Raw genomic sequence first — 20,197 nt, forward strand, 5'->3', positions numbered from 1 at the left:
TGCCCACCTGAAGGGATGCTGCCTTCTTGAGGGGGATGTTCTGGAACAAGTCCCATGCTGCTGTTCAGAAGGACACTGGGCTGTTGGGCATTCAAGTTACCAAACAAGGGCCTTCTAAAGCAGGCATGGGCCAACTTGGGTCTTCCCTCCAGGTGTTTTGGACTTCAACTCTCACAATTCCTAACAGCCTCGGGCCCCTTCCTTTTCCCCCTCAGCCGCTTAAGCGGCTGAGGGGGAAAAGGAAAGGGCCCGAGGCTGTTAGGAATTGTGAGAGTTGAAGTCCAAAACACCTGGAAGGAAGACGCAAGTTGGCCCATGTCTATCCTAAAGACAACCTGACCTTACTTTTTTGCATCCAGTGTGCTAAAACCCAGGCTGGCATGATTCTCCTCCGACCGAGGCTCTTCCAAGGGAGCAGCATTTGGAAGAGGCAGCAGCATCTTCCTGAGCCATCATCTGGAGCCTGGATAGTCTCTTCGCTGCTTTAGAATTGGCAGGGAAAATCACTATTCAGAAAACCCACTAAACACCCAAATGCCTGCCCAACCACACACAAGGACCCAATAAGTACATTTCCCTCCCCTTTCTGTTCCCATTGTGGTTCGTGGCAGCCAGCCAGTGTCTGGAGATAATGGGTAGAGTAATCATAGAATCAAAGAGTTGGAAGAGACCTCCTGGGCCATCCAGTCCAACCCCCTGCCAAGAAGCAGGAATATTGCATTCAAAACACCCCTGACAAATGGCCATCCAGCCTCTGTTTAAAAGCCTCCAAAGAAGGAGCCTCCACCACACTCCGAGGCAGAGAGTTCCACTGCTGAATGGCTCTCACAGGAAGTTCATCCTCATGTTCAGATGGAATCTCCTCTCTTGTAGTTTGAAGCCATTGTTCAATTGCGTCCTAGTCTCCAGGGAAGCAGAAAACAAGCTTGCTCCCTCCTCCCTGTGGCTTCCTCTCACATATTTATACATGGCTGTCATATCTCCTCTCAGTCTTCTCTTCTTCAGGCTAAACATGCCCAGCTCCTTAAGCCGCTCCTCATAGGGTTTGTTCTCCAGACCCTTGATCATTTAAATCAAAGGTATTTAAAGTGCAGAGGAGTTCCCTCGGAGACATGGGGTGGGATACAAATAGATTATTATTATTATTATTATTATTATTATTATTACTACTATTACTATTATTATTATTTGAAACATAACAAGATGAGTCCACAGCAGACACTCTGCTGGCTTATTATTATTATTATTATTATTATTATTATTATTATTATTAGAAACACAACAATATTAGTCCACAGTAGACAAGATTACTTTGCTGGGTGTTTTATTGGATCACACATCGGACACTTCCCAAGTGTCTAGGACTGCGTGATGTATCGGTGAAGAATGCGTGCAGGTCCCAGTAGGGTGGCCTTCTGCAGCTGGCAGATGGTAATTTTGTCAGTGCTGATTGTGTTTAAGTGCAGGCCAAGGTCTTTAGGCACTGTACCCAGTGTGCCGATCACCACTGGGACCACCTTTACTGGTTTGTGCCAGAGTCTTTGCAGTTCGAATTTTAAATCCTCATATCGTGTTAGCTTTTGCAGTTGTTTCTCTTCAATCCTGTTGTCACCTGGGATTGCAATATCAATATTCCATACTTTGTTTTTTAACACAATCGTGAGGTAAGGAGTATTGTGCTCCAGAACTCCGCCTGGCTGAATTCGGAAGTCCCAGAGGAGTTTTTATTATGATTATTATGATTTATTATTCCCGCATCGTTATGGCCGTCCTCTGAGGCTGAGAGAGCGTTCTTTGCCCAGAGATGGGGCTCTGAGACCAGGACAGACTCAGAGTCCCAGCTCCACAGTCAGCCTTTCCCTTTGCTGTCTCTGGGGATGATGGGACCCGCAAGTTGGAGAAATTGCCGGGGAAACCCACTGGGCTACATTGGATAGGCTGCACTCTCTGTTCTTGAAATGCGCTGGACCACAGGCTCCATCATCCCCAGGCCTTGCAAGGGGAAGGCAGCTTGACTTGGGAGATGGGGGCAGGACACACTTGGGAGCAAAGGACCAAAAGAGAGTGAGAGAGGCTCAACTGGCCACCCCCTTCTTTCCCTCTCCCCCTCCTACCCAGAGAAAATTTCCCTTGTGTTGTCGAAGGCTTTCATGGCCGGAATCACTGGGTTGCTGTGAGTTTTCTGGGCTGCCTGGCCATGTTCTAGAAGCATTCTGTCCTGACGTTTCATCCACATCTGTAGCAGGAATCCTCAGATGTTGTGAGGTCTGTTGGAAACTGAGCAAGTGGGGTTTATACAGTATATCTGGAATAATGTCCAGGGTGGGAGAAAGAACTCTTGTCTGTTGGAAGCAAGTGGGAATGTTGCAATTGGCCAGCTTGATTAGCATTGAATAGCCTGGCAGCTTCAAAGCCTGGCTGCTTCCTGCCTGGTGGAATCATTTGTTGGGAGGTGTTATGTTATTTTAGAACACTTAAATGCTGGACCACTCTAACAACCACCAGGTCAGACTACACAGAGAAGTCATTGAAGTCCACAAGTTGGTGGACAATTTCAGTGGTAGAGGCTCCTTCTTTGGAAGCTTTTAAACAGAGGCTGGATGGCCATCTGTCAGGGGTGCTTCGAATGCAATTTTCCTGCTTCTTGACAGAGGTTTGGACTGGATGGCCCATGAGGTCTCTTCCAACTCTATGATCCTATGAAACGAGGAAATCATGAAAATGAACAAAATCTGGCTACCAGTATTAAACTCCAAAATCAGGACAGTAAATAAAGAGCAACACTCAAAAAATGGGAATTCCAGACAGGAAAAAACACCTCCCAACAAAGGATTCCCTCAGGCAGGAAGCAGCCAGGCTTTGAAGCTGTCAAGCTACTCAATGCAAATCAAGGTGATCTATTACAACATTCACACTTGCTTCCAACAGACAAAGAGTTATTTCTCCCACCCAGACATCATTCAACAGACACACACACACCTCACTTATTTATTATTATTTATTTTGTTTACAGTATTTGTATACTGTAAATAAAATCAGTTTACACATAAGTAGTGGCAAAAATTCAATGCCAGTACAAACAATTACAATTAAACACTACAATTAGACATAAATCAAATTAAAATACATCCATCTATCTATACATATAATAAAGAAGAGTGTTTGTTTGTATCGGACAGAGGTGCGGAGGGCGGAAGGTGTACGTGGCAGCGTTCTGATTGGCTGCCGCTGTGGTGCTATTTGCATATGGTCTCTGATTGGTCAGCTTCAATAGGAGCCCCTGGTGGAGAAGAGGGTTCATGGCAGAAACGGGGCATGACAGAAGGAAATTTGCATATGGTCTCTGATTGGCCAGCCTCAAATCCAACATTCCGAGATGAGAAAGAGAGGAAAGGAAAGGCCAAAGGGGGCTGGGTCAGAACACTACCAATACAGACCAAAATAGGCACACAGAGCCCCCATCACCCACTCTACATCCTACTGCAGTTTGGAGGAGTATGAACCATGGATGATGGGACTTGCAGTACCACCACTCACATTCTGAGACTGCTGTTAACCTTATCCAATGACTGATCAGGACCAAACTTCGCACAGAGACCTCTCATGACCCACTTTACGTCCTGGTGTGGTTTGGCCGGGGATGGACCATGGATTATGGGACTTGCAGTACCATCGCTCAATTCTTCATACTACTGCAACCCTCATCCAATTACCAATAAATACCAAACTTGGCACACTGAGTCTCCATGACACACTCTACATCCAGGTGCAGTTTGAAGGAGGATGCACCATGGACAATGGGACTTGCAATACCTGCACTCTCTTCCTAAGACCATTACAACTGCCAACAATGATGGATCAGGACCACAATTTACACAGAGAGCCCGCATAACTCACTCTACATCCTGGTGTGGTTTGGAAGAATTTGACAATGGATGATGGGACTTGCAGTCACTTCACTCACTTCCTGAAACCACTGAGACCCTCGCCAATGACTCATCAAGACTAAACTTGGCACATGGAGCTTCAATGACCCACTCTACATCCTGGAGCAGTTTGGAGGACGACAGACCATGGATGATGGGACTTCAAGTACCTCCACTACCCAAGACTGTTGCAAAACTCATCTAATGACCAATCAAGACCAACGTTGGCACACAGAGCCCCCATGACCCACTTTACATCCTGCTGCAGTTTTGTAGAAGGGTGGACCATGGATGATGGAACTTCCAGTACCTTCACTCACATTCTGAGACCTCTGCAAACCTCATCCAATGACGGATCAAGACCAAACTTGGCACATAGACCTCTCATGACCCACTTTACGTCCTGGTGTTGTTTGGAAAAATTTGGAGATGGATGATGGGACTTGCAGTACCTTTGCTCACTTCCTGAGACCACTGAGACCCTCGCCAATGACTAATCAAGACTAAACTTGGCACATGGAGCTCCAATGACCCACTCTACCTCCTGCTACAGTTTGGAGGAGGACAGACCATGGATGATGGGACTTCAAGTACCTCCACTCCCTTCAAAACATTGCTGCAACCCTCTTCTAATGACCGATCAAGACCAAACTTGGCACACAGAGCCCCCATGATGCACTCTACATCCTGCTGCAGTTTGAAAGGGGATGGACTTTGGATGATGGGACTTGCAGTACCTTCACTCACTTACTGACACCACTGCCACCCTCATCTAATGACTGATAAATACCAAACTTGGCACACAGAGCCCCCATGACCCACTCTATATCCTGCTGCTGTTTGTAGGAGGATGGGCCATGGATGATGGGACTTCAAGTACCTTCACTCACTTCCTGAAAATAATGCAGCCATTATCCAAAGACCAATAAAGACCAAACTTGGCATACAGAACTACCATTACCCATTTTCTCTAATAACCCGGGCAACGCCGGGTCCCCAAGCTAGTCTATATATATAATAAAAGTCAAAACTTGTATGCGGCGGATGTGTGGCGGTGTATGTGCCGGCTTTCTGATTGGCCAGCCTGAAAGTTCCAAGATTCTGACTGGCTGCTGCTGTGGTGCTATTTGCATATGATCCCTGATTGGCCTGCTTCAACAGGAGCCCCTGGTGGAGAAAAGGGTTCATGACAGAAACAGGGACATGACAGAAGGAAATTTGCATATGGTCTCTGATTGGCCAGCCTCAATTCCAAGATTCCGAGATGACAGAGGAAAGGAAAGGCCAGAGGGGGCTGAGTCAGACAATTACCAATACAGACCACACTTGGCAAACAGAGCACACAAGACCCACTCGACATCCTACTGCAGTTTGGAGGAGGATGAACCATGGATGATGGGACTTGCAGTACCACCACTCACATTCTGGGACCGCTGTTAACCTTATCCAATGACTGATCAGGACCAAACTTCACACATAGACCTCTCATGACCCACTTTACGTCATGCTGTGGTTTGGCCGGGGATGGACCGTGGATTATGGGACTTGCAGTACCATTGCTCAATTCATCAGACCACTGCAACCCTCATCCAAATACCAAAAAATACCAAACTTGGCACACTGAGTCTCCATGACGCACTCTACATCCAGGTGCAGTTTGAAGGAAGATGCACCATGGACGATGGGACTTGCAATACCTGCACTCCCTTCCTACGACCATTACAACTGCCAACGATGATGGGTCAACACCACAATTTACACAGAGAGCCTGCATGACCCATTCTACATCCTGGTGTGGTTTGGAAGAATTTGTCAATGCATGATGGGACTTGCAGTCACTGCACTCAGTTCCTGGGACCACTGAGACCCTCGCCAATGACTGATCAAGACCAAACTTGGCACACAGAGTCTCCATGACCCACTCTACATCCTGGTGCACTTTCTAGGAGGACAGACCATGGATGATGGAACTTCAAGTACCTCCACTCCCTTCCCAAGATTTCTGCAACCCTCATTAATGACCAATCTAGACCAAACTTGGCACACAGAGCCCCCATGACCCACTCTACATCCTGCTGCAGTTTTGGAGGAGGGTTGAACATGGATTATGGGACTTGCAGTACGTTTACTCACTTACTGAAACCACTGCGACCCTAATCCAATGACTGATCAAGACCAAACTTAGCACACAGAGCCCCCATGACCCACTCTACATCTTGGTGCAGTTTGGAGGAGGACAGACCGTGGATGATGGGACTTCAAGTACCTCCACTTCCTTCCCAAGATTGCTGCAACCCTCATCCATAGACCAATCTAGACCAAACTTAGCACACAGAGGCCCCATGACCCACTCTACATCATGCTGCAGTTTGAAGGAGGATGGACTTTGGATGATGGGACTTGCATTACCTTCACTCACTTACTGAAACCACTACCACCCTCATCCAATGGCTGATAAAGACCAAACTTGGCACACAGAGCCCCCATGACCCACTCTATATCCTGCTGCTGTTTGGAGAAGGGTGGACCATGGATGATGGCACTTCAAGTACCTTCACTCACTTCCTGAAAACATTATCCGATGACCAATAAAGACCAAACTTGGCATACAGAACCGCCATTGCCCACTTTCTCTAATAACCCGGGCAGCGCCGGGTCCACAAGCTAGTATATAATAAAGAAGAGTGTTTGTTTGTATGGGAAGGACAGAGGAAGTGTGGAGGGCGGAAGTGTATGTGGCAGCTTTCTGATTGGCTGCCACTGTGGTGCTATTTGCATATGGTCTCTGATTGGGCAGCTTCAATAGGAGCCCCTGGTGGAGAAGAGGGTTCATGGCAGAAACGGGGCATGACAGAAGGAAATTTGCATATGGTCTCTGATTGGCCAGCCTCAAATGCAAGATTCCGAGATGAGAGAGGAAAGGAAAGGCCAAAGGGGGCTGGGTCAGAACACTACCAATACAGACCAAAATAGGCACTTAGAGCCCCCATCACCCACTCTACATCCTACTGCAGTTTGGAGGAGTATGAACCATGGATGATGGGACTTGCAGTACCACCACTCGCATTCTGAGACCGCTGTTAACCTTATCCAATGACTGATCAGGACCAAACTTCGCACATAGACCTCTCATGACCCTCTTTACGTCCTGGTGTGGTTTGGCCGGGGATGGACCGTGGATTATGGGACTTGCAGGACCATTGCTCAATTCTTCAGACCACTGCAACCATCATCCAATTACCAATAAATACCAAACTTGGCACACTGAGTCTCCATGACGCATTCTACATCCAGGTGCAGTTTGAAGGAGGATGCACCATGGACGATGGGACTTGCAATACCTGCACTCCCTTCCTAAGACCATTACAACTGCCAACGATGATGGATCAGGACCACAATTTACACAGAGACCCTGCATGACCCACTCTACATCCTGGTGCGGTTTGGAAGAATTTAACAATGGATGATGGGACTTGCAGTCACTTCACTCACTTCCTGAGACCACTGAGACCCTCGCCAATGACTCGTCAAGACTACACTTGGCACATGGAGCTTCAATGACCCACTCTACATCCTGGAGCAGTTTGGAGGACGACAGACAATAGATGATGGGACTTCAAGTACCTACACTACCCAAGACTGCTGCAAAACTCATCTAATGACCAATCAAGACCAAAGTTGGCACACAGAGCCCCCATGACCCACTCTACATCCTGCTGCAGTTTTGGAGAAGGGTGGACCATGGATGATGGAACTTCCAGTACCTTCACTCACATTCTGAGACCTCTGCAAACCTCATCCAATGACGGATCAAGACCAAACTTGGCACATAGACCTCTCATGACCCACGTTACGTCCTGGTGTTGTTTGGAAAACTTTGGAGATGGATGATGGGACTTGCAGTACCTTTGCTCATTTCCTGAGACCACTGAGACCCTCGCCAATGACTAATCAAGACTACACTTGACACATGGAGCTCCAATGACCCACTCTACATCCTGGTGCAGTTTGGAGGAGGACAGACCATGGATGATGGGACTTCAAGTACCTCCACTCCCTTCAAAACATTGCTGCAACCCTCTTCTAATGACCAATCAAGACCACACTTGGCACACAGAGCCCCCATGATCCACTCTACATCCTGCTGCAGTTTGAAAGGGGATGGACTTTGGATGATGGGACTTGCACTACCTTCACTCACTTACTGACACCACTGCCACCCTCATCTAATGACTGATAAAGACCAAACTTGGCACACAGAGCCCCCATGACCCACTCTATATCCTGCTGCTGTTTGTAGTAGGATGGGCCATGGATGATGGGACTTCAAGTACCTTCACTCACTTCCTGAAAATAATGCAGCCGTTATCCAAAGACCAATAAAGACCAAACTTGGCATACAGAACCGCCATTACCCATTTTCTCTAATAACCCGGGCAACGCCGGGTCCCCAAGCTAGTGAGAAATAAAACAATCATTAAAACAATAAAACAGTCTCGTCCGTCGAATCGCCGTTCCAGTCATTGTCGACTCACCGTTCAGGTCACTTGCCGAGGCTGTAGGTTTTTCGGGCTGAGGATGTTTGCCATAGATGCAGGTGAAATGTCAGGAGAGAATGCTTCTGAGAATATGGCCATATAGCCCCAAAAAAAACCCTACAACAACCCAGTGATTCCAGTCATGAAAGCCTTCGACAATACATCTCTTTTGCCTAGTTTCCAACAGACCTCACAATCTCTGAGGACGCCTGCCATAGATGTGGGCGAAACATCAGGAGAGAATGCTTCTGAGAACATGGCCATATAGCCCCCCAAAAAACCCTACAACAACCCAGTGATTCCAGTCATGAAAACCTTCGGCAATACATCTCTCTTGCCTAGTTTCCAACAGTCCTCACAACCTCTGAGGACGCCTGCCATAGATGTGGGCGAAACGTCAGGAGAGAACGCTTCTGAGAACATGGCCATATAGCCCCAAAAAACCTACAACAACCCAGTGATTTCAGTCATGAAAGCCTTCGACAATACATCTCACTTGCCTAGTTTCCAACAGACTTCACAACCTCTGAGGACTCCTGACATAGATGTAGGTGAAAAGTCAGGAGAGAATGCTTCTGAGAACATGGCCATATAGCCCCATAAAACCTACAACAACTCAGTGATTCCAGCCATGAAAGCCTTCGACAATACATCTCTCTTGCCTAGTTTCCAACAGACCTCACAACCTCTGAGGACGCCTGCCATAAATGTGGGCGAAACGTCAGGAGAGAATGCTTCTGAGAACAAGGCCATATAGCCCGAAAAAACCTACAACTCAGTGATTCCAGTCATGAAAGCCTTCGACAATACATCTCTCTTGCCTAGTTTCCAACAGACTTCACAACCTCTGAGGACTCCTGACATAGATGTGGGCGAAACGTCAGGAGAGAATGCTTCTAAGAACAAGGCCATATAGCCCCAAAAAACCTACAATAACTCAGTGATTCCAGTCATGAAAGCCTTCGACAATACAACTCTCTTGCCTAGTTTCCAACAGACCTCACAACCTCTGAGTACGCTTGCTATAAATGTGGGCAAAACGTCAGGAGAGAATGCTTCTAAGAGCATGGCCATATAGCCCGAAAAAACCTACAACTCAGTGATTCCAGTCATGAAAGCTTTCGACAATACATCTCACTTGCCTAGTTTCCAACAGACCTCGCAACCTCTGAGGACGCCTGCCATAGATGTGGGTGAAACGTCAGGAGAGAATGCTTCTGAGAACATGGCCATATAGCCTCCAAAAAACCCTACAACAACCCAGTGATTCTAGTCATGAAAGCCTTCGATAATACATCTCTCTTGCCTAGTTTCCAACAGACTTCACAACCTCTGACATAGACGTGGGCGAAACGTCAGGAGAGAACGCTTCTGCAGTGTCCAGGCGCAGCCACAAGAGGGCAATCCAGAGACAAGGAAGGCAAGTCAGAGAGAGCGAGGACAGCGGCAAGAGGGGCTGCTCCCAGTGCGCTTGCGCGGAATTCCCTGTCGGACCAGTGAAGCCCTTCGCGGCCACCGTCCCCTCTCTGTGCGCCTGCGCAGAACTCCCTGGCCCACTCAGCCCGGATTTGTGAAGCCGAGGAGGGCTCCTCTTCCCCGCTTGGCTGCCTTCGAGGCCCCGCTTCCTCCGCCACTCTTTCCCCCGGCGCCAGGATGGCGGACGAAGAGCTGGAGGCTCTACGCAAGCAAAGGATGGCCGAGTTGCAGGCCAAGCACGGGGTGAGTGAATGGACTGAGGGAGGGAGAGAGTGAGGCCTAGCCTAGCGCTTCCAGGCCCCATTTCCCCCCTCTTGGGGAATGAATGCGGGTTGACACCGCTGCCGTGGCTCAGGGCTATAGAAGCATGGCAGTTGTCATTTCCCAAGGCCTTGGGAAAGAAGAAGGCCGAACTACAACTCCCAGCATCCCTTCACAGCAGTTCAAGGGATGCCAAACTGTAGTCATTAAGTTTGAATGTAAATCGGATTTTAAGTTGTATTGAAATGCTTTCCACGTAAGCTGCTTTGAGCCTCCTTTGTGGAGAGAAAAAGCAGGGTATACATCAGGCCTAGGCCAGCACGGGCCTTCCCTCCAGGTGTTTTGGACTTCAACTCCCACCATTCCTAACAGCCTCAGGCTCTTTCCTTTTCCCCCTCAGTCGCTTAAGCACTTTAACAACACAACCATTCAATGCTAAGACTTTCCACCAAAATGGAACTGTAGAGGAGAGTCTGTTTATTTATTTATTTATTTACTTTGCTTCTATACCGCTGTTCTCAGCCCAGGGGCGACTCACAGCTGTGTACAACATGAGAAGAACAAGATACAAAACACAGTATAAAAACAATTCTCAAACCATTATGCAAAAAACATTATACAAAAAGCATTATACAAAACATTGTCATTACTACGAAAACCATTCAGCGTCGTCTCATCGTCCAAACCACAATCCAATATCATTTTCCATTATTCCATTCCTATAGTCATTACCAATCATTGCACTTCTTGTTCGAACACCTTCTTAAACAACCAGGTTTTTAATTTTCTGCGGAATATCAACAGGGAAAGAGCCTGTCTGATGTCCACGGGAAGGGTGTTCCACAGCCGAGGGGCCACCACCGAGAAGGCCCTGTCTCTCGTCCCTGCCAGCTGTGCTTGTGAAGCAGGCGGGATCGAGAGCAGGGCCTCCCCGGAAGATCTCAAAGTCCTGGTGGGCTCGTAGGTCGACAAGCCAGTACCCGCCGCATACCAGTACTGCCATCTGTTGAGTTACGAAGATAGAGGCATTACTTTTCATTCAACCCTCGTATTTTTATTACAGCAAAGACTTTGCAGTAAGCATGTGAGTCTTTATGGCGCCATAGGATTTGTTGTTTTGTTTTGTTTGCTGCAAAAGTCAAACTTTGTTCCCCTTTATAAATTAATAATTTGGATGCTGGTTCTCACTGAGGACATCAGGGAACCGGTTTGTGGACCGTGGCACTTCAAGATATTTGGGTGCTTATTCACACTAAAGAAGTTATTCTTTTCTTAAGGAAGGATAGTCATTTTCTATGTGAAGGGTATGTGGAAGGTTGTTGTTGATATAGTGGTATGTAACAAACTTTCAAGTGAGCATACCTTTGCCATTCCATTACAAAGTAAAACAACCCAGACAAAGTTGACACACTTTAGTAACAACTAACAGCCACCTCCCCCAAATCTCCCCATAGAAGACTCACACAACTATCTTATTTATCATAACTTCCCTTATTTTGAACCTTTCAGGATCCTTCTGGTGAGATCGCACAACAAGAATCAAAACAGAGGTATGGATTGGCAATAATGCACATGAGGGGATTTTTAAAGTCGTTTTTATTAAAGCCTTTGGATGTTCTGTTTTTTTCTGTGTAAAATGTGTCTAATTGCATTACAGGGAGGCAGAAATGAGAAATACTATTTTAGCTCAAGTTTTGGATCAAGCAGCTCGTGCCAGATGTAAGTATTTATGCTGCTTTCTAAATAATGTTGCCTTTCTCTGAATCATATTCTTATGTTGCCTAATAAATTTCACAGTAATCAAGCCCAAGAGGACCATGCTTACATGGGGAGCCAGTGTTCCCTGACTTCTCTCCCTGTTTTTGAAATAAATATTGAGGACTTTTTTTAAATCTAGGCAGGCAAATTACTTTCTGTCAACTTTAGGGCTTCTTTATATTTTACTTCTGTTTGTTCCCTTGGCCTTTGTTATTTATTTTTGTCCTTTGTTTAAGGCAGTGTTTCTCAACCTTCCTAATTCTGCAACCCCTTAATGCAGTTCTTCATGTTGTGGTGACCTCTAGCCATAAAATTATTTTTTATTTATTTATTTATTTACTTACTGTATTTGTATACTGTTTTTCTCAGCCTGTAGGCGACTCAAGGCAGTTAACAGGGTAAAATTCAATGCTTACAATATCATAAATACAATTAAAAACATAACGTATAATAAAAATTAAACATATCAATAAAATATAAATTCATAGTGTCTCCTTGTCTCCTCGTTGTCTGGTCTCATAGTCGTCGTTCCATTTTCCTATGTCAGTTACGCTTGTTCAAAAAGCCACGTCTTGACTTTTTTCCGGAATGTTAAAAGGGAGGTGGCCAATCTAATATCTATAGGGAGGGCCTTCCACAGCTGAGGGGCCACCACCGAGAAGGCCCTGTCTCATCTCCACCAAACATACTTGTGACAAAGGTGGTAATGAGAGCAGGGCCTCCCCAGATGATCTTAAGGCCCTAGACCAGGGGTCCTCAAATTTTTTAAACAGAGGGCTAGGTCACAGTCCCTCAAACTGTTGGAGGGCCAGATTATAATTTGAAAAAAAGAAACCATGAATGAATTCCCATGCACACTGCACCTATCTTATTTGTAGTGCAAAAAACCACTTTAAAACAATACAGTAATTAAAATGAAGAACAAGTTTAACAAATATAAGCTTATTAGTATTTCAATAGGAAGTGTAGTCCTGCTTTTGGCTGATGAGATAGAATTGTTGTTGTTGTGTGCTTTCAAGTCATTTCAGACTTAGGTTGACCTTGAGCGAGGACCGGATAAATTACCTTGGAGGGCCGTATCCGGCCCCCGGGCCTTAGTTTGAGGATCCCTGTCCTAGATGGTTCATTTTTATGTTACTTCATAGCTGTAATTTTGCTACTATTATGAATCATAAAGTAAATATCTCATATGCAGGATGTATTTTCATTCACTGGATCAAATTTGGCACAAATACACAATATGCCAAATTTGAATACTGGTGGGGTTGGGAGGGGATTGTTTTTGCCATTTGGGAGTTGGAGTTGCAGGGATTTATAGTACACCTACAATCAAGGAGCATCCCGAACTCCACCAACAATGGAATTGAACCAAACTTGCCACAGTGTTCACATTTGGGCATACTGAGTATTTGTGCCAAGTTTGGTCCAGATCTATCGTTGTTTGAGTCCACAGTTCTCTCTGGATGTAGGTGAACTACAACTCCAAAACTCAAGGTCAATGCCCACCAAACCCTTCCTGTATTTTCTGTTGGTCATGGGAGTTCTGTGTGCCAAGTTTGGTTAAATTCCACTGATGGTGGAGTACAGAATGATTTATGATTTTATGGTAACTATTAATCCAAGCAACTACAATTCCCAAATGACAAAAACAATCCCTCCCCAACCTCACCAGTATTTAAATTTGGGCATATCAGGTATTTGTGCCAAATGTGGTCCGGTGAATGAAAATACATCCTGCATATCAGATATTTGCATTATGATTGATAACAGTAGCAAAATTACAGTTTTGAAGTAGCAACGAAAATAATGTTATGGTTGGGGGTCACCACAACATGAGGAACTGCATTAGGAAGGCTGAGAACCAGTGCGCTAGAGGATAATGGTGTTTTCAAAGAGTTTAGAGCATGCTGGTCACAATGCCATCTCTTTCTTAAAGGGATTGCTTTTAGCTGAGGATTGTTCAAAGATAGCCAGACAAGACCCAGTTTTCCAACGAAAACCAAAAGGCAGTCTATTGAGAAAAAGTGTTGCTGAAATGTCAGGACTTCGCCTTCATGAAATGAATCCTGTTCCTTGTATTGATCCGTTTTAGAGCATGAATTGTACATTTTTTGTGAATGCGTGGAAACGTCAGTTCACACCATGATTTGCACTACTCATTTCACTACTGTGATGTTTCACAAATAATAGTCTAGAATGCCTATTATTGTATTATAATGTATTATTACAGTTCTTGGGATGTTAAAAAAATAACCACAAACTTCTTTTTTTTATTGTGCAGTAAGTAATTTAGCTCTCGTAAAGCCAGAAAAGGCCAAAGCAGTTGAAAACTATCTTATACAGATGGCGAGATTTGGGCAGTTAGGTGGGAAGGTGAGTTGATTTTTTGCCATTGTCACTTGATGAAACAAACCTTGGGACTGTCAGGTTGAAGACGTGTAGGTTTATATATATTCAGAAGCAACAAATCAAAGGGGCCGAGGACCTCAGGTTGTAGAGCCAAATCCTGCCCTCCTTGCATTCCTCCCCAGTTCTTGAACTTCCCTGTGTGGCCACATTCCTTTCTCTTTGACACCTTCCCAACCTTTGTATATATTTTTCCTTTCTCAAGGATTAAAATGCCTGTCTTCAGGGTTAGAACTTTTGACTGAATTTTGGTGGGACAGTATGACCTCTGCATCCATGGCTTCATTTTTCCATGCCCGACACAATAGGCATTTTCTAGGTTCTCCATGGTATCTGGGATCAGAAGTCCTTCAATTCAATAGGGTTTGCTATTATCTGCTGATTTCATGTGTCCATGCAAAGTCTGGAAACTTATCCTTTGTGGATATTGGGGGGAAAGGGTCGTACTATATACCATATGTACTCGAGTATAAGACATCTATGGCAGGCATCCTCAGAGGTTGTGAGGTCTGTTGGAACTAGGCAAGTGGGGTTTATATATCTGTGGAATGTCCAGGGTGGGAGAAATAACTCTTCGTCTGCTTGAGACAAGTGTGAATGTTGCAATTGACCGCCTTGATTAGCACTGAATGGCCTTGCCGCTTCAAAGCCTGGCTGCTTCCTCCCTTGGGGAATCCTTTGTTTGGAGGTGATTGACAAAACTGAGGAATTCCACACAAGGTACCATCAGGGCCAGCTAATCACCTCTCAATAAAGGATTGCCCCAGGCAGGAAGCAGCCAAGCCTTGAAGCTTCAAGGCTATTTAATTGCAGAGTTCACAATTGCCTCAAATACCATTGAGTTTTTTTTTACCAAGGAATTGTTATCCTTTTGGTGAATTTTCCAAGGAGGAAATAAATAATTACTACCAAGCAGTAGAATGAATTCTGGTGTTTTAGCACCTTGCACACAAATGAGAGTTGATTCTCAGTACATTTTAGAGCACAGCTCCTTAAGTTACCTTATGTCGGGGAATTGGCACATTTGTGTTCATTGCCTGCAGCCCTTTCTTTTTTGGATGTTCACCAGCAGCTGATGGCTCCTGGATCAAGACCAATTTGAGTGCCACTGTTCCAGTGGAAACCAAAGAGACTTGTAAACAAACAATTACCTGCTAATAATTTGTAGAGGGGTATTATTATTATTATTATTATTATTATTATTACATTTTGAACTGGTATTTCACACTTAATAAATTCAGTACTGAATAATTAAGGAGAAATGGGGGTTTCTAGAGGGAAATGAAGATAAAAGGCTCAGCATAAAACCATTCCACTAAATGGAATTCTCTGCATGGCTGTCTTTTGCTTTCCTCTGACTTCTCAGGTTTCAGAACAAGGGCTGATAGAAATACTTGAAAAAGTGAGTCAGCAAACTGAGAAGAAAACAACAGTAAAGGTAAGACAACTTTAAAGTAAGATGGTTTACAAATAGTACCAAATTGTATAGATTTATGAGCTACACCATAATTGATTTGATAAAGGGTTGCTGTGAGTTTTCCGGACTGTACGGCCATGTTCCAGAAGCATTTTCTCCTGATATTTTGCCTGCATCTATGGCAGGCATCCTCAGAGGTTCAAGGGTCTTAGAAACTAGGCAAGTGGGGTTTATATATCTGTGGAATGTCCAGGGTGGGAGAAAGAACTCTTGTCTGCTTGAAGCAGGTGGGGATGTTGCATTTAGCCGCCTTGATTAGCATTTAATCCCTTGCAGCTTCAAGGCTTGGCTGCTTCCTGCCTGGGGGAATCTTTTGTTAGGAGGTGATTAGCTGGCCCTGATTGTTTCTTGTCTGGAATTCCCCTGTTTTTTTAGTGTTGCTCTTTATTTACTGTCCTGATTCTAGAGTGTTTTAAATACAGGTAGCCAGATTTTGCTAATTTTCATAGTTTCCTCCTTTCTGTTGAGATTGTCCACATGCTTGTGGATTTCAGTGGCTTCTCTCTGTAGTCTGACATGTTAGGTGTTAGAGTGGTCCAGCCTACTTTTAGTTGGTCCATGAAGTGTTCTGCTATGGGCGACATAAATATATATAGATATGTCTAGATAGATATGAATATATATAGGGCTTGCAAACATTGCAGGGGAAATGTGCGCACACACACATATAGAAGAGCGGGAGGGCCAGGGGACAGTTCCATCTTGTTTCCTGTGCTATGCTAATAATATAGTATAATATAATATATTGTATATACATATATTTATAATATTATAATGTAATACAATATAATACTACTAATATAATTAAATATTTTATATTACATGTAATATTAATATTACAATATGTTATAGTACCATATAGTAATATATAATACTGATAGTGTACTATGCTAATAATATAATATATGTATATATATGTATATATCTTGTAAGCCGCTCTGAGTCCACTTCGGGGTGAAAAGGGCGGCATATAAATGCCGTAAATAAATAAATATAGAGATGTCTAGACCAGTCATTCTCACCCTGTGGGTCCCCAGGTGTTTTCGCCTACAACTCCCAAAAATCTCTGCCAGTTTACCAGCTGCCAGGATTTCTGGGAGTTGGAAGGCCAAAACATCTGGTGAGATATAAACATAGATATATAGGGCTTGCAAATATTGCAGGAGGGAAGGGAAACACACATATAGAGAGAGGATTTGCAAAAGTTTCAGGGGAAATGCATAAGTGAAATTAGTATATATAATTATAGATCTATATGTAGCTCTGCATTGTTTATATAGGTATTGAATGTTGTTACTATGTTGGAAGCTGGCCTCGTTGTCAAGGTGTCTTCGCATGCTCTCTATTTTTCTTCCCCCAGTTCAACAGAAGAAAAGTATTGGATTCGGATGAGGAAGACTAATACATGAAATACAAAAAAATGGACATCCACCACAAATCATCTGGAACATGTCAAGGGAAGTGCGCCGTACCTGACATAGCTGCAGATGAAAGATTTACGCAAGTTTTTTCTGTACACATTTTTTATATAAAGGGAAAAGAAATGATCTCATGTTGTGGCTAATGAAATTAAGTGGAATGTTTTTTCTTAGGTAATTTTTGTATAATGGGCCAAGAGGCAAAGCTTGGTTTGTTCTTCTCTCAGGCTTCAGCTCTCCTTCGAGGCTGCCTGGGAGAGTCCGCTGTGCTGTTAGCGCCTGTTGGCGGCACAATCGTCCTCCATCAGGGAGTAAAAACAATTGCACTGCCGGCAGCCACAGTTTTTTGTAATCTTTGCGGACGTATCTGTGGGCTAGAGGGAGAACATTCATTTTGTATTTGTAAGCTGTGGAGGAAAAAGGTGCACAGATCAAATCCAATTCTATCACCAAATAATTAAAAAGTATTGAAGTTTTTAGCCTCTAATTCAAGTCCCGTTCATTTCAAAGGGTCAGTTGTATATGGGGCTGAAATTGCATTTAGCTCACAAAATCCTGTCTTTAATTACATTTAAAGGATTAAGTGCTTGTTTTCCCATGCCATTTCTTCTGATGACCTTAACTGTGGTTAACATGAGCCAGGGTTTGCTGTCACTTTCTTAAACTGGTTTCAAAGTGATGGTTAATAGCAGAGCCTGGTTAATATGTCCCATCCTTCAAAAGAATCAGGCACAACATGAGAAGCTTGCAGATGAATCGGCTCCATAAAGAACACTTCTTGCAGCTTGCTGAAATTTTTTTCAAACCAAACGTGAGAAGTTGGTTGGCAAAACATGTTTGCATGATAGCGTATCTTGCTGGGTTGTTGGTTGTATTAGAATTTGGAAAAGTCTTGGCTAGCTCATCATGGAATTGAATTTATTAGATCTGCGGAGGAAAGTTTTGTTTGTTTTTACTTTGGTGCTTTTTTCTTCCTAAAGCAGTCAGGATGCTCCACGTATTGGGCACAGTACTCTAAAGTCAAAATTCTGAAAATCTGGTCTCAGCTTTCAGTAGATTGAAGCTTTGTGTCTAAATCTTCCACAGTAAAATCAATCAATTGCTTATCCATAGCTTGGTGGTGCACTGCTAAGTATCAATGCAACACAGTACTGTATAAATAAAACCCTTGTTTTCCCTCTGCCGACCTCCATTTTTGAAGTATACAGAAATGGATCAGAACGTTGCCCAAATCCTTACCTTTGTCTTACATGCATGATGCCATTGTAACGTGTGCCTTTTGTTGGAAAACGGAAGAAATGTTCAATCCATACACCGCATCAACATTGTATGTAAGATAGGATGTACAATTGGGAGAGGGTTGCTCCTTTTCTGGTTTGTGGACGTGATGTATATTTAACAAAAGCTTTGAAACTGGGATTAAAATCTTTCAAGAGAAAAAAAAGAGACTTGAGCAATTTCTTTGTTTTGTCTGAAAATTTTATGTGGGTATTCTTCCTGTTTGCATTTGTCCATGGGTTGATGTTCACATCTGCAAACGATAGTTATGACCTGTTTAAGTGTAAAGTCCAACCCCCAAGGACCTTAAGATCGTCTGAAGAGACTCTGCTTTCGGTCCCGCCGCCATCACAATCATGTTTGGTGGGAAACGAGAGACGGGGCCTTTTCGGTGGTGGCCCCTTGGCTGTGGAACGCCCTTCCTAACGAGATTAGATCTGCCCCCTCCCTCATGACCTTCCAGAAAAAGCACAAACCCTGGTTATGGGGTCAAGTGTTCGCAGAATAGAAAGTTTTAATGGGCTGTTTTTAGTTGACAGCAATGGATTGAAGATATGATTTTAACAGACTATTTGAACTGACGGCTATGGGTTGACTTGGAGGATGACATGAAATGGCGAATTGTTTTAATATATTTATAACTGTTTTTAATTTAGGTTAAACGTATTTTATGCTGTGTATTGTTTGGCACCGAACGGTATCTGCTGGTAGCTATCCTGAATCCCTCTTCGGAGGCGAAAAAAATGCTCTTAATAAATAATAATAATAACAATAATAATAATAATAATAATAATAATAAAACTTGTAAAGGAGCCCAAGGAAAATCAAGCATGCAGGCAGCCCCAAATTACAAATGACCCATAGTTAAGAACAGGGGTGAGACATCAAGAAGTGAGAGGAATTAACCCCCAGAAAGGGAAATTCACTCCTAGGAAAAAGGAGTCTCCACTGAAGTTTTATCCCCAATCCTTGTTTTCATATTAAGCCCATTTTTTTTCAAAATTCAGTTCTCACAGGGATAGAAAGTGAGGGGAAATTTCCTAAATAGGGGCACAGGCAGCAAAACAAACACCACAGGACTCTTAACTAGCCTGTTACTCTTCCCTATGTTGTTCTAAGCATATAGACTCCTGGTGGCGCAGCGGGTTAAAGCACTGAGCTGCTGAACTTGCTGACCGAAAGGTCACAGGTTCTAATCCAGGGAGTGGCGTGAGCTGTTAGACCCAGCTTCTGCCTACCTAGCAGTTCAAAAGCATGCAAATATGAGTAGATCAATAGGTACTGCTTCGGCAGGAAGGTAACGGCGCTCCATGCAGTCATGCCGGCCACGTGACCTTGGAGGTGTCTAAGGACAATGCTGGCTCTTTGGCTTAGAAATAGAGATGAGCACTAACCCCCAGCGTAGGTCATGACTGGACTTAATGTCGGGAAAACCTTTACCTAGGGCTGTTAACTCTTCCCTATGTTATTCTAAGCTTATATATATTTGTCTGGAGTCCCTGTTCTGGCTTACATATATATTCAAATTGAGAACAAACCTACAGAACCTATCTTGTTTGGAACTGTGCGACTGTTTGTATATCACTTTCATATTACTAGATGTGTGGTGTTGATACCAGGCAAGCTTACAACAGGCTTTAATAACAAGCCAACAAAATC

At 44.0% G+C, this 20,197-nt stretch overlaps 1 protein-coding gene across 1 annotated transcript; it reads left to right on the forward strand.

Annotated features, from left to right (window-relative positions):
- Positions 1–9,964: 9,964 nt before the first annotated feature.
- PDCD5 (programmed cell death 5) lies at positions 9,965–18,704 on the forward strand. The gene is made up of 6 exons (XM_067471093.1): positions 9,965–10,183; positions 11,711–11,751; positions 11,859–11,920; positions 14,241–14,332; positions 15,732–15,803; positions 17,203–18,704. Exons 1-6 carry the CDS (start codon positions 10,118–10,120, stop codon positions 17,242–17,244), a joined length of 375 nt encoding a protein of 124 aa, XP_067327194.1. The 5' UTR covers positions 9,965–10,117; the 3' UTR covers positions 17,245–18,704.
- The last annotated feature ends 1,493 nt before the right edge of the window (positions 18,705–20,197 follow it).

This window comes from Anolis sagrei, chromosome 8, assembly GCF_037176765.1.
Source record: "Anolis sagrei isolate rAnoSag1 chromosome 8, rAnoSag1.mat, whole genome shotgun sequence".
Lineage (NCBI taxonomy): Eukaryota > Metazoa > Chordata > Lepidosauria > Squamata > Dactyloidae > Anolis > Anolis sagrei.

What these genes read in the sequence shown, in the direction of transcription:
- PDCD5 (XM_067471093.1), top strand. Translation starts at nt 10,118, where the DNA reads ATGGCGGACGAAGAGCTGGAGGCTCTACGCAAGCAAAGGATGGCCGAG. An exon ending in AGTTGCAGGCCAAGCACGGG is followed by an intron (nt 10,184 to 11,710) that starts GTGAGTGAATGG and finishes TGAACCTTTCAG; the next exon opens with GATCCTTCTGGTGAGATCGC. An exon ending in AGAAGAAAACAACAGTAAAG is followed by an intron (nt 15,804 to 17,202) that starts GTAAGACAACTT and finishes TTCTTCCCCCAG; the next exon opens with TTCAACAGAAGAAAAGTATT.